This window comes from Xenopus laevis, chromosome 4L (assembly GCF_017654675.1).
Source record: "Xenopus laevis strain J_2021 chromosome 4L, Xenopus_laevis_v10.1, whole genome shotgun sequence".
Lineage (NCBI taxonomy): Eukaryota > Metazoa > Chordata > Amphibia > Anura > Pipidae > Xenopus > Xenopus laevis.
In genome coordinates, this window is record NC_054377.1 from 6,830,535 (window position 1) to 6,842,769 (window position 12,235).

Here is a 12,235-nt window from a genome sequence, read left to right on the forward strand (position 1 = left end):
TCAGTTTCCCAGGCCCCCTTTGGGGGGGCATTTAAAAAAACAGTGTAGTCAAATCCCTGTTTTTTTTCCCAATCCCCCGTAGGTTTTGTGGGGAACTTTTGAGCCCATTGCCCACCACTCCCAGTGAGCCCAAAAAGCAATATGACAACATATGCCCACCCCCCAAAAAGACGTTTACTGGCCAACACCCAGATCCCAAATCAGTTTTAATGAAAGGTGGTTTTATTAGTTTTTCCACTCTTCCCCATTTTGTCTCCTTTCCTTCTCTCGTTTCTCTCTCTTCCTCTTTTCTCTCTCTCTCTCTCCCTCTCTCTCTCTCTCTCTCCCCTCTCGTCTCTCTCTTTTCCTCTCTCTTTTGGGGAAGAGCGAGAGAAAAGGGGAATAAGAGAAAGAGAGAATAAACGGAGAGAGAAAGAGAAAAAAGAGTGAAGGGGAGCAGGAAATAAGAAGAGAGAAATGGAAGGAGAAGAGAATGGAGAGAGAGAGAGAATGGGAAAGAAGAGAGAGAAAGAGGGAAAAAGGAGAAAGAGAAAGAAGAAGAAGAGAGAGAGAGGAGAATGAAGAGGAGAGAATGAAGAGAGAGAGAGAGAACGAAAAGAGGAGAAAGAGAGAGAAAGAAAAGGGAGAGAAAGGGGAGAGAAGAAGAGAGAGAGAGGAGAGAGAGAACGGAAGGAGAGAAAAAAAAACAAAAACGAAGAGAGAGGAAAGGGGGAAAAGGAACCCCAGAGAGAGAGAACCAAGAGAGAGAGAGAACCAAGAGAGAGAGAACCAAGAGAGAGAGGGAGAACGAAAGGAGAGAGAAAGAAAGAAGAAAGAGTACAAAGAGAGAGAGAAAGATAAAGCTCATTTGATTTGATTTGAAAGAAGAGAGTACAAAGAGAGAGAAAGGAGAGAGATAGAAAGAAGAGAGAGAGAAAGGGCAGATTTCTCATTCAGAGCACGGGCTCCTAACTCTATATCTATCTATCATGTGAGAGACACACTAATCACATTTTCGAGTCTCTCTTATCTGCAAAAAAAAAAACTGGGTTGTAGAGTTAAATTGAGCTCTTCCCTTAGTGTCTGTGTCCCCCGAAGAGTTGGAAGGAATCCATTGTGGGTCTTTTTCTTGCGTCACTGAGCGGAAACGGGCCCGTCCCCAGGAGGGCTAGTGAAAAAAGTGACACGAAAGGGGCCAGCAGGGGGGAAATTTTACCCTGAAATTTAATCAGAGCCCCCATTCATTAAAAGGGTGCGCCCCAAAGGTGCGGAAAAGTAAAATTTTGGGGCGAAATCTGGGAAAATTTGTTTGCCAACCATCCAAATTTTAATCCTGGAATAGGCAGCTGTTGGCGCTGGGATTGATGAGGGATGCTGGGACTTGTAGTAATGATACAATTAATACAATTCACCTCAGCCCCTCAATATGGTGACCCTTTATGCTCATGATCTGAATAAGCTTAAAGTGCGGTTGGTACCGAATGAGGGGTGAGTAGATTGTGTTAAACCGAGTCAGTTAGAACTTGGGCTGCATTTATAGCCCCTACATTTGCCCCTGAACAGCTGGGTGCAGACTGGAGCCTGGCATGTATATGGCACACAATTTGGTGCTCTTTTTAGCAACTGTTTTGGGCAGTCGACTAGACTACATAGAGCAGCATCCCAACACTTTCCGCTTCTCACTAACCTAATTTTCCATCAAGTGCAGACAGGTGGACAAAATGTGGGCAGCAGGTGGCGCCGCTGTTTAAAATGCATTATAACGGCAGTACAAAAGCTGAAAAAACTCTGGAATTCTCAATTTTCAACTATTTCCTAACGGCAGAAATATTAACCCTTTTTCCCCCGTCGTTTGTTGTTTGAAATCTTACCGTTGTGAAAACGCTTGAGAACAATTTTCAACAGTAGACTTTGGGAAGATCTCTGCAGCTTTCCGAGTTTCCGATTGGCAACAAAATTTAGAAAATAAGAAAGATAAATATAGTCTGTGGGAGGAACAAAGTGTCTTCATGAATTCAATTTTTGATTTTTTTTTTTGATAAATTGGACCCTTTACTAGTAAGATCTCCATTGTAGGCGAAGGCAGGCTGGGCACTCTGGTGTGTTAACATTGTCCCGTTGCTTCGACCGCATCTAAAATAATCGTTAAATAATTTGGTTTGAAGACACCATATTTAGGATTTGGCTGGTTGGAGCCCCCTTTTTTTTTTTTTGCAGCTCAGCTGATCTCTGAAGTCATGTGACTTTGACGTTCTGGCAACTCAACGCCAGAAATGTTTTTGTTTACAATTCCTGGGAATTTTTCATTTTTCTCAAATTTAGATATGCCAGTTGGCGTTTGCCTTCTGTTCGTGATTCGGCCACATCTTTGGTGGAGGATGCGGGTCGGCTTTTTGTTGGCCCGCCCATCACTGCTCTGTAGAAGGTTGGGTAGAAGCTGCACTTGAAGCCAACACATGCCATGGAGTACATAAGAAACATGAACTGCTTTAAGAGCTCTGGCCTTCAAGATTTGGACTTTCCATTTTCAACTTTTGGTTGGCCGCTATGAGAAGTCCCAAGAGAGCATTTATCTTTTATGACTTTCCATGAGGTTCCAGGCAACTTTTTTGCCTCTACTGGTAAAAAGGAGTTGCCCATTTCATATCATTTTTGATGTGTATATGAGCCTGGCAGTGCCGACCAGAATCTACATAGCATGTGTAGCAATGGTAGGTTGGATGGTTCATTGATTAGATGTCTTCGGAAAGGTCATCTACTGATGCACCATGTCGGCCAGTTTCTCCTCTGCTCTTCCAGTTCAGCCCGAATGAGCGGAACTATAGAAATGTTGGCCATGCAGATACATGCATCTGCTCACCCTGGCTCCTACTTCAATGAAGCTTGGTGCTCACTCCGGGGGGGTTCAGCACCCCACCATCTCCAATGTAACCACCACAAGACCAGTTGTATCGTTACATGCTGTGTATGGCTGGACACCCCACGTGTGGCTGCCCTAAGACTTGGAGCTTGTAGTTTCCCTTTAACAAGAATCAAGTCCCGGCAGATAAAGATCTCGTGCTACAAATGCCGCCTCGGTAAAAATCCCGTCACGTCGGCAGTCGTTTTCCCATTGAAACCAAAGATCAAGGAGCCTCTGAAGCTGCCAGAGATAACCCTACCCCTAAATTCCCCTGTTTGGTGTTTCCCGTCTACAAAAATCATCATCACAGCTAGTGGTGTCACGGCTCGTTCAGGGGCCAGACTTGCGTTCGTAGGAGCAGCGTAGCCCCGACGTATGGGTGGTGTTGGGCAGGAAAACACCCACTTATGAATTAGACTTTATTTGGTGTCAACTGAAACAGCCTAATTTTAGCCTCGGAGGCACGGGCAGCGAGAGTGCGTCAGACGCTCTCATGAATTTCACATTAAGATTTCATGCTCGGTGCTGTGGGGGTTATAAGTCAGGTTGATGGGAAGGGGAGGGGGCGGTCGGAGCACATTTCTGCATTCATTCTGGGGAGAAAAGGCTGAGTTGTTTTAATTATTAGTATTATACTTTATACAGCGCCGGCTATTGGTAAATACATTCAAATACACAGTGTTTCTAACAGAAGCTGCCATATTGTTTCCCTTTGATGAGCGTATTGTGTGCCCAGAACATTCCTTTTCTGTATATTTGTATTTATACATATGGGAGGAGGAGGTGCCTTTTTGATTTCCCTTAGACAGTACAGTATGCAGGGTTAGCTTATTGTGTGGGCCCCGAACATTCCTTCTCTGATATTTGTTTTATACATATGGGAGGAGGAGGTGCCATATTGATTCCCTTAGACAGTACAGTATGAGGATATAGCTTATTATGTGCCCAGAACATTCCTTCTCTGTATATTTATTTATACATATGGGAGAGGATCATATTGATTCCTTAGCAGTACAGTATGAGGTAAGTATTGTGTGCCCAGAACATCTCTCTGTATATTTGTATTTATACATATGGGAGAGGAGGTGCCATATTGATTCCCTTAGACAGTACAGTATGAGGGTATAGCTTATTGTGTGCCCAGAACATTCCTTCTTCTGTATATTTGTATTAACTATGGACGAGGAGGTGCCATATTGATTCCCTTAGACAGTTACAGTATGAGGGTATAAGCTTATTGTGTGCCCAGAACATTCCTTCTCTGTATATTTGTATTATACATATGGGAGGAGGGAGGTGCCATATTGATTCCCTTAGACAGTACAGTATGAGGGTATAGGCTTATTGTGTGCCAGAACATTCCTTCTCTGTATATTTGTATTTATACATATGGAGGAGGGAGGTGCCATATTGATTCCCCTTTAGACAGTACAGTATGAGGGTATAGCTTATTGTGTGCCCAGAACATTCCTTCTCTGTATATTTGTATTTATACATATGGGAGGAGGGAGGTGCCATATTGATTCCCTTAGACAGTACAGTATGAGGGTATAGCTTATTGTGTGCCCAGAACATTCCTTCTCTGTATATTTGTATTTATACATATGGGAGGAGGGAAGGGTGCCATATTGATTCCCTTAGACAGTACAGTATGAGGGTATAGCTTATTGTGTGCCAGAACATTCCTTCTCTGTATATTTGTATTTATACATATGGGAGGAGGGAGGTGCCATATTGATTCCCTTAGACAGTACAGTATGAGGGTATAGCTTATTGTGTGCCCAGAACATTCCTTCTCTGTATATTTGTATTTATACATATGGGAGGAGGGAGGTGCCATATTGATTCCCTTAGACAGTACAGTATGAGGGTATAGCTTATTGTGTGCCCAGAACATTCCTTCTCTGTATATTTGTATTTATACATATGGGAGGAGGAGGTGCCATATTGATTCCCTTAGACAGTACAGTATGAGGGTATAGCTTATTGTGTGCCCAGAACATTCCTTCTCTGTATATTTGTATTTATACATATGGGAGGAGGTGCCATATTGATTCCCTTAGACAGTACAGTATGAGGGTATAGCTTATTGTGTGCCCAGAACATTCCTTCTCTGTATATTTGTATTTATACATATGGGAGGAGGAGGTGCCATATTGATTCCCTTAGACAGTACAGTATGAGGGTATAGCTTATTGTGTGCCCAGATCATTCCTTCTCTGTATATTTGTATTTATGGGAGGAGGGAGGTGCCATATATTTTAAGTCAGGGGCCTGTTTGCGCAGAGAGCGAGACCTGACGAGGGGCCTTTCGTAAATCCCCCAGTCTCCAGCGAGTTTCCTATTGTGTTACTTATTTCAATACTAGTGTTGCGGCAGTGCCCTGTGTATGTTCATGGCTTTTATTGCTCGTGAGTCATTTAAGGACAGATAATTGTTCTGTGACGTTCAGCCTCCATTCAGCAGCTTCCTCTGATTGATACAATGGCACAGGCCGGGCTCCAGATTAATACAGAGAGACAATGGCAAAAACCAGGCTCCTTATAGTAGTCTACTCAGCAGATCGGCTCTAAATCTGGCCATACACCTTAAAGGGATACTGTCATGGGAAAAAGAAAATTCAAAACACATCAGTTAATAGTGCTGCTCCAGCAGAATTCTGCACTGAAACAGATTTTGTTATATTTAATTTTGAAATCTGACATGGGGCTAGACATATTGTCAATTTCCCAGATGCCCCCAGTCATGTGACTTGTGCTCTGATAAACTTAAATCACTCTTTACTGCTGTACTGCAAGTTGGAGTGATATCACCCCCCTCCCTTTTCCAGGTAACCAGATAGCAGCTCCCTAACACATGATAACAGCTGCCTGGTAGATCTAAGAACAACACTCAATAGTAAAATCCAGGTCCCACTGAGACACATTCAGTTACATTGAGTAGGAGAAACAACAGCCTGCCAGAAAGCAGTTCCATCCTAAAGTGCTGGCTCTTTCTGAAAGCACATGACCAGGCAAGATGTCTGCCTACAGACCAATATTATAAATTAAAAAAAAATACACTTGCTGGTTCTGGAATGAAATTTTATATTGTAGAGTGAATTATTTGCAGTGTAAACTGTGTCATTTAGAAATAAAAACTACATCATAAAAATCAGGACCGAATCCCTTTAAGATCTGCATCTTATTGGCCAATATAATGGGACATACTAAAGGGCGTGCTGAGGCGAATTGGATAGGCCTTCTGTGGGGCATCATATATTGACCAATAAGCGTCCAAATAGGTCTGGACTACTTTTATTAGCTTGTGTATGGCCAGCTATAGGCACGGCTATTTCAACTTGCCTTCTTTTAAAGGCAAAGGTCTGTTCTGTACTGTGGGTGACAGTTGAGTGACAGTTGATCATGAAAGTTGTATTTGTCTCATAATTGGGCAAATTCATTCATTTCTGTACAGAATTCTGTATTTGGCCTTTTCATCTAATGTAATGCTCCCCAGGGGCGTCACTGTGTATCTTCTTGCCCTTTAATACTTTTTCTTCCCCCCCCCAGCAGGACATTGCCACCCAGGCCATAATAAAGATGGTCATGATGCACAGAAATATTTCCGCACTTACCCACAATCCTTTGAGGAAGCAGATGGCACAAGAGCGGAAGTGGCTACTGATGAGAAGACGGTGGAATCGAGACCCTCTAGTCTACAGCTCGAGAGTAAGCTCTAGGCCTACAAGAAATTTTTATTTTTTTTGCCTTCCTCTGGATCAACTGGCAGTTAGGCAGGTTATAATAGAGTTCAAAGGTTGAACTTGATGGACGTGTCTTTTTTCAACCTAACTTACTATGTTACTATGTAACCTTTAACATCTTTAAAGGGGAACTCCACCCAAAACCTGCGGATTGTCTTATGCTGTCCCTGCTCCCGCTCTAGAGCAATGGATCTGTTCATTCCTCCATTGTTTTTCCTTTTAGACGTCATCTTGGCTGACAATATCAGCACCGAGGAGAAGGAGACGGCAGGAGAAGCTCCCATGTCGGAGGAAATGCTGGCCTTGGTGGATGAGTTTGAAAACTCGTGGCCCCTGGAAGCCTTTGAGGGGGCTCTGGAGCTCAAGGGCCGTCGGATGGATCTACAAGGTATCAGAGTCCTGAAGAAGGGGACAGAGGATGGTCAGTCTTGCTTCGGAGACTGTGACGATGATGATGAGGCTGAGTGGGTAAGAGAGAATGCATGGCGATGGCCATAGTTGCTCCGAATGGGAAGTTGCCGTACTAGTTGTATTCTTTCCCTCTGCCCCTGCAGATCACCTTTCAGGTGAAACGTCTCAAGAAACCAAAGATGGACGGAGCAAGCTCTGCTGATCTCATGGACGCGGCAGACGAAGAAGCGCCTGACGGAGACCGTGACTACCAAGCTGCGCTAGAAATTAGTGGCCCAAAGATACCAGCCCCCGACCCGCAAGGTTCACACGATTGCCCCCCGTTCTATTGAACCTTTTCTGTCGGGTTACAGGGACGATGAAAGTTTTCTGTTCTTCGTTTGCAGGTAAGAGACCCGACTACCAGAAATTGGGATGGCCGAGCCCCGATGAGTGTTTGAAGCATCGAAGGGTGGAACTCTCTACAGTGGCCAGCACGTGGCTAGCAGTGTCTGCTAAAAATATAGAGTAAGTTCTGATCCACGGGTTGTGGCTGATTCTGATGTGCCATTAGATCACCCCATTAGTACCCTAAGTGGAACTTTAATAAACCTTTTTCTTTTTGCGTCCAGTATCACGGAACACGTGGACTTTGCCACCGCTCTTCAAGAGCCGGGGGTGGAGCCTCTGTGTAACGCCAACCTGGCCACCAGCATGCACACGTTGGACCACCTGTACGGCGTAGCAAACCGCGCTGCTATACACTACACAGGAGAAAGCCAACTCAAGGAGGTATGCAGCTCGGCCAAAGAGCTTAATCTCTGACTTATCCTTATTCGTCTCACGTCATCCCGTTTGGTTCTATTTAGGTTCTACAGAATTTGGGGAAGGACAAGTACCTCCCTCAGTCGCTGGAGCAAGTAGGAACCCGGATAATGAAAGTCTTAGAGAAGGTGAGGGCAACGCGAGATAGATCTGTGTCTTGCCTCCTGCACTCAGAGGTCCAATAACCCAATACCGGTGACTCTGAATCTCCTGTTTTCTCCCTAGAACCAGACATCGTGGGTTCTGTCCAGCATGGCCGCTCTCTACTGGAGGGTTAAGGGCCAAGGCAAGAAAGCAATAGACTGCTTACGGCAGGCCCTCCACTATGCTCCATATCACATGAAGGTCGGTGGTAGTGGTAGTAGTAGTAGTAGTAGTAGTAGTAGTAGTAGTGGTGGTAGTGGTAGTAGACGTAGAAGAAGAAGTAGACGTAGAAGAAGAAGTAGACGTAGAAGAAGAAGTAGACGTAGAAGAAAAAGCAGATGTAGAAGAAAAAGTAGTTGTATACGTAGAAGTAGACGCAGTAGAGGAAGTAGACGATGTAGTAGAAGAAGTAGACGTAGTAGAAGAAATAGATGTAGTAGAAGAAGTAGTCGTGGTAGTAGACGTAGAAGAGGAAGTAGACGTAGTAGAGGAAGTAGAAGACGTAGATTAAGTATTTGACGTATTTGAACAGGTAGACATAGTAGAAGTAGTCGTTGTAGAAGATGTAGACAGTAGTAGTGCTTGTGGTTCATCTAGTAGTAAAAACATGTTTGCTGATATGCCTATTGGTAATAAAGCTGTTTATTCCCTCCCTGCAGGATGTGCCCCTCATCAGCTTGGCAAACATCTTTCACAATGCCAAACTGTGGAACGATGCCATAATTGTGGCCACCATGGCGGTGGAGATTGCTCCTCACTTCGTGGTCAATCACTTCACTCTGGCCAATGTGTATGTAGCAATGGTAAGTGTCAGAAATGTCCCACGTGCTTAAGCTTTACGCCCCTCCCTACTGACCTTAGCACCAAATAGCAGGGCTGTTGGATTAAATATGTACTGGCCCCTTAAGGTTGTACAACTCGGCTCCTTATTTGTTGCTGCAGGAGGAGTATGAGAAGGCGATGCGATGGTACGAGTCCACTCTGAAGCTCCAGCCAGAATTTGCCCCCGCCAAGGACCGAATTCGTGCCATTCAGTGTCACCTGTTGATGAAGAAGGGGAGGTTGTCTCCTTAGTGTCCCCCTTTCCTCGGCATCATTGGTTTTAAACCCCCCTCCATAACCGTTTTATTGATCTTGCAAGGTGGGCTCACGGCTCAAGGATGGGGGCGTCGGCTCTGTACAAGGACAGGGAGACAAATCCATTGCTTTTACCAGAGCGGGGGCACAGGCGGGATTTTTAAATCGTTGAGGTTTTCAATTTTTTATGTTTTGAACCGTTGCTTTGGGGAGTGTTGTTATAAGCAGGGGGAGAACGGTGCTTTCTTATTAAATCTCGGGGCAGCAGGGAGTGACCAAATCTTTATCAGAGGCAAACGGGGCGGGATGGCTCTTAATGCATTTAATATAATATATATTATAATATAATGGTATAAACATGTCTCTGAGTCACAGAGAAGCTGCTTTGATATTGGCTTACATTCCCTACAGATGAAAGGGGTCCTTTAAGAGCCCACCAGGCTATGGGGCTAAAGGTGGCCAACAGGTCCTTTAGGCGACTGTTGAATGAGGAGCACGTCAGTGCTTTAATGTAGTCCTCTCCCAAATGGTCTTCCAAGGCCAAGTCGGGCAAAGATTTGATCATTCGGCAGGTTAGAAACTCAATTGGTCGAGGATAACATCAGTGCATCGATGTGGTCCTCTCCAGATGGATCTTCCATGTCCGTATCAGGTAAAGATCTCCTCATTTGGTGACCTTGAATTGGCAGCTCGGATAATCCCATTGGGTGAGGAGCACATCAGTGCCCCGATGCAGTCCTCTCCAGATGGGTCTTCCTAGAATTCCACTATGATCTCCGACCATTGGTCCAGGAGCCAAACGCTTGGATCATCCTGGTTTGGTTCAGAGTGTTAGAGGCCAAACCAGGAAACCATCCGCTCAACTGGCGACTTCAACGAGCAATGGAATCTTAAGATTGAGTAGACCTGTCCTTGATGTTGGAGGCTTTAGTTGAATAAACGGAAAATTCCCGAACTTCCCTTCTAGTGTAGGTTTAATGGTTAGTGAGACACTAGGCTTATGGTTTAGAAGTCTCTTTGGAGACTTGGGAAGTGTCCAGAGTTGGTTTGTGATAACCAACAAGGTCTTCAAATGATCCAAAAAAAATCCTTTTCATTATTCGTTTTGGACCTCACACCTTCTATCCACTGATTTACTTACCTGCCGTTCCTGGACTACAACATCTCTCAGCACCAGGGACAAGAAATGCCGTGGGCCATGAGTGACCCCTTTGTATGAAGCCCATCAGTGATTGGATGATGTCAATGATTTACAGTAACTTTATTTGAGAAATAATTGATTAATAATTGGCTGCAATTGGCATTAAGCTTTAGGAATCTTATGTCTTTGCCCTTATGTCAAATCTTTTATATTGCTGGGATCTTAGGGTATCCCCAATGTATTTAGGGGGGAGGACAGATACTACGGGGAATATTTATCAATGGGCGACCAGAGAATTCAACGGGGGGGTATTGTTGGTCACCAGTGTAGGCAGCACGTCTCCTACTGAATGTAGGGCTGTTGGTGGAGATGGGTGGCCCATTCCTTAGGGCTGTGGGTGCAGATGGGTGGGCAGGTTCTTAGGGCCATGGGTGCTAATGGGTGGGCCAGTCCATAAGGGCTGTGGGTGCAGATACATGGGCCAGTCCTTAGAAGACTCCAACAATACACAAGGGGGGGGGTCATCTATAAACACTAAGCAAATCTGTTCCAGTGTAACAGCTCAAATCAATCAGCCAATCAAATGGTTTTCCCCCACAAGACTTGGAATAATCTCATTTAGGTACTATGGGTAATTGTCTGTCTTATTTTTAGTATTCCCGTTTCTCTTAATCCTTTTTTTTTCTTTTTTTAAAAATATTTTGGAGTTCGATAATTAAAACATTATGGGTGATTTTCCCTTTTTCTTTAATTTTTAAAACCGTTCTGGAATAAGCAAATATAGACACTGTGGGTGTGTTTTTTTTTTTGTTTTTTTTTTTATTTATTTGGAATAAAGTGATATAGACACTACGGGGGTTTTTTTTTTTTTCTTTTTAATATTTTCCTATTTTTTTAAAAAAGTGGAAATAGACTCTACACAATGGGGCAGAGTTTGTAAAAACTCCCATAAACTCATAAATTCGAATAAAAAACCACCAATCTAAATTTTTAAAATTTTTCAAACTCAAATGAACAGGATCGAATCAAATTCGAAATTTTAATTTTCACTTCAACCCTTGATAAATCTGCCCGTAAGAATATTTATTTTTAATTTTATTTTTTCCCTTTTATTTTTTTAACTGTTTAAAATAAGTTGAAATAGATGCTGCTGGGTTTTTTTTTTCTTTAAAAAAAAAAAACAATTCTGGAATAAGCAGAAATAGACACTATGGATGTATTTTTAATTTTTAGTATTTAATTTTTTCAAATTTGTTCTTGATTTTCATATGGTTTTTTTAAAAAAAAATTAATTTAAATACAAAACATTTCTGGATGAGTATTTGAAAAAGCTTCTTTTTTTTTAAACCCCAAAATAGCTTTGCCCTAAGTATTTTTTCATTCTTCATCTTAAATCTTCATCTTGACCCTGGAATAGATGCAGGTGTTGTTAGCCCCTCCTTTTCCTTGGTTTAATCCATTATTAATAATATTTGGAATGGGGAAATAGACTCCTTTCAGCCTAAATGATGGATCTGCTGAGTCAGCCTCTCCCCGTGAGCCCCACGTTTGTACTTGAGTTAATGAATAAATAATTTTCTATATTATGTTAAAATCATTTTTGGAACGGTTTCCGCTCTTTTCTCTGATTTTTTTGGCCGCCCATTCTTTCACTTCGGACCATTTCACTAGTGCAGGAAAGAGTCTGGATTTATTGGTCGGGTCAAACAGCCGCAAAATAACATCTGGATTGTGAAATTTGTAAAGGGCACACAACAAATAAAGTTGTTCTTAAAAAAAAAAAAGTCTGCTTCTTATTCATAACTCCGTTCAGTCCCTGGGCAGACACTCGATGTCTGATTGGAGCTCCTTAGATCTGGTGGTAGATGGAAATGTGATGCTGTGCCTTTAAATATCTCAATAATAGTAGGACTCCATCCTTTGTTATCATGGACAAGAGAAGAATTCCAGACGACTTTCCATCTTGTTCCACGATCCAGCCATAAGAATAGAGCTTATACTTAGGAGACTTTGTTGTCCTTTTGAGAGGTTG

General features: G+C 43.0%; 1 protein-coding gene across 1 annotated transcript in view; it reads left to right on the forward strand.

Moving 5' to 3' along the window:
• ttc17.L (tetratricopeptide repeat domain 17 L homeolog) overlaps window positions 1-9,423 on the forward strand; it is a 33,571-nt gene extending 24,148 nt beyond the window's left edge. Inside the window, 9 exon segments of the mRNA XM_041589588.1 lie at window positions 6,414-6,591; window positions 6,850-7,094; window positions 7,181-7,340; window positions 7,424-7,544; window positions 7,649-7,808; window positions 7,886-7,969; window positions 8,067-8,186; window positions 8,645-8,788; window positions 8,928-9,423. Coding sequence (XP_041445522.1) covers window positions 6,414-6,591; window positions 6,850-7,094; window positions 7,181-7,340; window positions 7,424-7,544; window positions 7,649-7,808; window positions 7,886-7,969; window positions 8,067-8,186; window positions 8,645-8,788; window positions 8,928-9,059 — 1,344 coding nt within the window. The 3' untranslated portion in view covers window positions 9,060-9,423.
• The last annotated feature ends 2,812 nt before the right edge of the window (window positions 9,424-12,235 follow it).